Raw genomic sequence first — 1,855 nt, 5'->3', positions numbered from 1 at the left:
ATAATGGACCGTGATAGGGAGAGGGACCGTGATAGGGAGAGGGATCGTGACAGGGAGAGGGACCGTGATAGGGAGAGGGATCGTGGTAGGGAGAGAGAGCGTGATAGGGAGAGAGAGCGCTTGTGGGAACGAATGTGGAGGGAGCGCGAACGCGAGCGAGAACGAGAAAGAGAAAGACTGAGGAAGGAAAAAGAAGAAGCAAGAATCAGGAGAGAAAAGAGGAGAGAAGAAAAAAGACTAAAGAAGGAACAGGAGGAAGCTAAGAGAGACGATCTAACAGTGCTCGTACTCAACTTAGACCTAAAGGCAGATGAAAGAGATATATACGAGTTTTTCTCAGAGGTAGCTGGAAAGGTAAGGGATATTCAGTGTATAAAAGATCAGAGATCAGGCAAATCTAAAGGAGTAGCTTATGTAGAATTTTATACCCAAGAAGCAGTGGTGAAAGCTTTATCGGCTAATGGCTATATGTTGAAAAATAGGCCAATAAAAATACAGTCTTCCCAAGCGGAAAAAAACCGAGCTGCGAAAGCTGCAAAACATCAGCCTATTGACCCAAATGATATTCCTATAAAATTATACATTGGTGGGTTGGTAGGTCCGCTAGGAAATATCTCGGAACAGGAGTTAAAGCAGCTGTTTAATCCTTTTGGAGAAATACTTGAAGTGGAAATTCATCGAGATCCTTACACAGGGAAGTGCAAAGGGTTTGGGTTTATTCAGTTTTTTAGAGCATCCGAGGCCATTGAAGCTATGGGTGTTTTAAATGGGATGGAAATAGCAGGTCGAGAATTAAAAGTTAGCTTCGCTCAGGATTCGAAATATATCCTTGCATCGGAGAAGGAGGCAAAGGACAAGCTGATCGCACAGCTGCTAGCGAAGAAGGCGAAGGCTGAAGAAAAGGTCGAAGAGCCAGACAATGAGAAAATTGACAACGATGATGATGACGGAGGTGGGCTCATTGCCGGGGCCGGAAGTAAAATTGCCCTCATGCAGAAGTTGCAGCGGGACCCCATCCTTGACTCGGGGGTAATGAGTGCATAGGCTAGAAGGAGAGGAGCGAGGGGGCAAGCGAGATATCTCCGACGCCTCTGCGCTGTTCGCACGTTCATCATATCCGTTTTGCACCGCTTTGCACCTGCACGGCTGTTGACATTTTTTCTTTTTCCTTTTTTCCTTTTTCATTTTTTCCGTTTTCATTTTTTCCTTTTTCATTTTTTCCCTTTTTCATTTTTTCCCTTTTTCATTTTTTCCCTTTTTCATTTTTTCCTTTTTTCCCTTTTTCCCCTCCCCGCATGGCAGATATCGAGCCAGTTCGCCACCGGCGCCAACACAATAATGCAGACAGCGCCACTCGCGACTGCCCAGCCCAACACCCTCAACAACATCACTCCCAACCTGGTGCTTTGCAACATGTTCTCTCCCAATGACGAAAGCATCGGTTCGGACCCAGACTTTTTCACGGACATAATTGAAGACGTTAAGGAGGAGTGCAGCAAGTACGGAAGTGTCACCAAGATATGGCTAGATACAAAAAACATCGATGGAAAAATTTATATCAAGTATGCTAACAACGATGAGTCTTTGAAGGCATTTCAGTTTTTGAATGGGAGATACTTTGGAGGTTCCCTCATAAATGCTTATTTTTTGACGACGGAGATGTGGGACTCGATATGTGCCTAGTTGTGTGGCAATCGCGCAGTTGTGCACGTGCGAGCATGCACAACAGTGAATCGGCAAAAGAACAAAATGCGTAACGCGTGTATACCGATGTGGCACCTTAAAAGAGGGGAACCCCCCACCCCCCCTTTTTTTTAAAACATAATCCGATGTTAAAAGAGCAGTTGTTTTATTT

At 44.9% G+C, this 1,855-nt stretch overlaps 1 protein-coding gene across 1 annotated transcript in view; it reads left to right on the top strand.

Annotated features, from left to right (window-relative positions):
• The window catches only part of PCYB_124110 (splicing factor), a gene marked incomplete at both ends in the record, with an annotated part of 3,305 nt that extends 1,622 nt beyond the window's left edge, over positions 1 to 1,683 (top strand). The window contains 2 exons of the mRNA XM_004223744.1: positions 299 to 1,029; positions 1,303 to 1,683. Of these exons, the coding sequence (XP_004223792.1) occupies positions 299 to 1,029; positions 1,303 to 1,683 (1,112 nt within the window). The remainder of the gene's footprint in view (positions 1 to 298; positions 1,030 to 1,302) is intronic.
• Between the last annotated feature and the right edge of the window lie 172 nt (positions 1,684 to 1,855).

This window comes from Plasmodium cynomolgi, chromosome 12 (genome assembly GCF_000321355.1).
Source record: "Plasmodium cynomolgi strain B DNA, chromosome 12, whole genome shotgun sequence".
Taxonomy (NCBI): domain Eukaryota; phylum Apicomplexa; class Aconoidasida; order Haemosporida; family Plasmodiidae; genus Plasmodium; species Plasmodium cynomolgi.
Note: the sequence above shows the minus strand (reverse complement) of the source record. Positions and strands in the feature narration are given on the sequence as shown.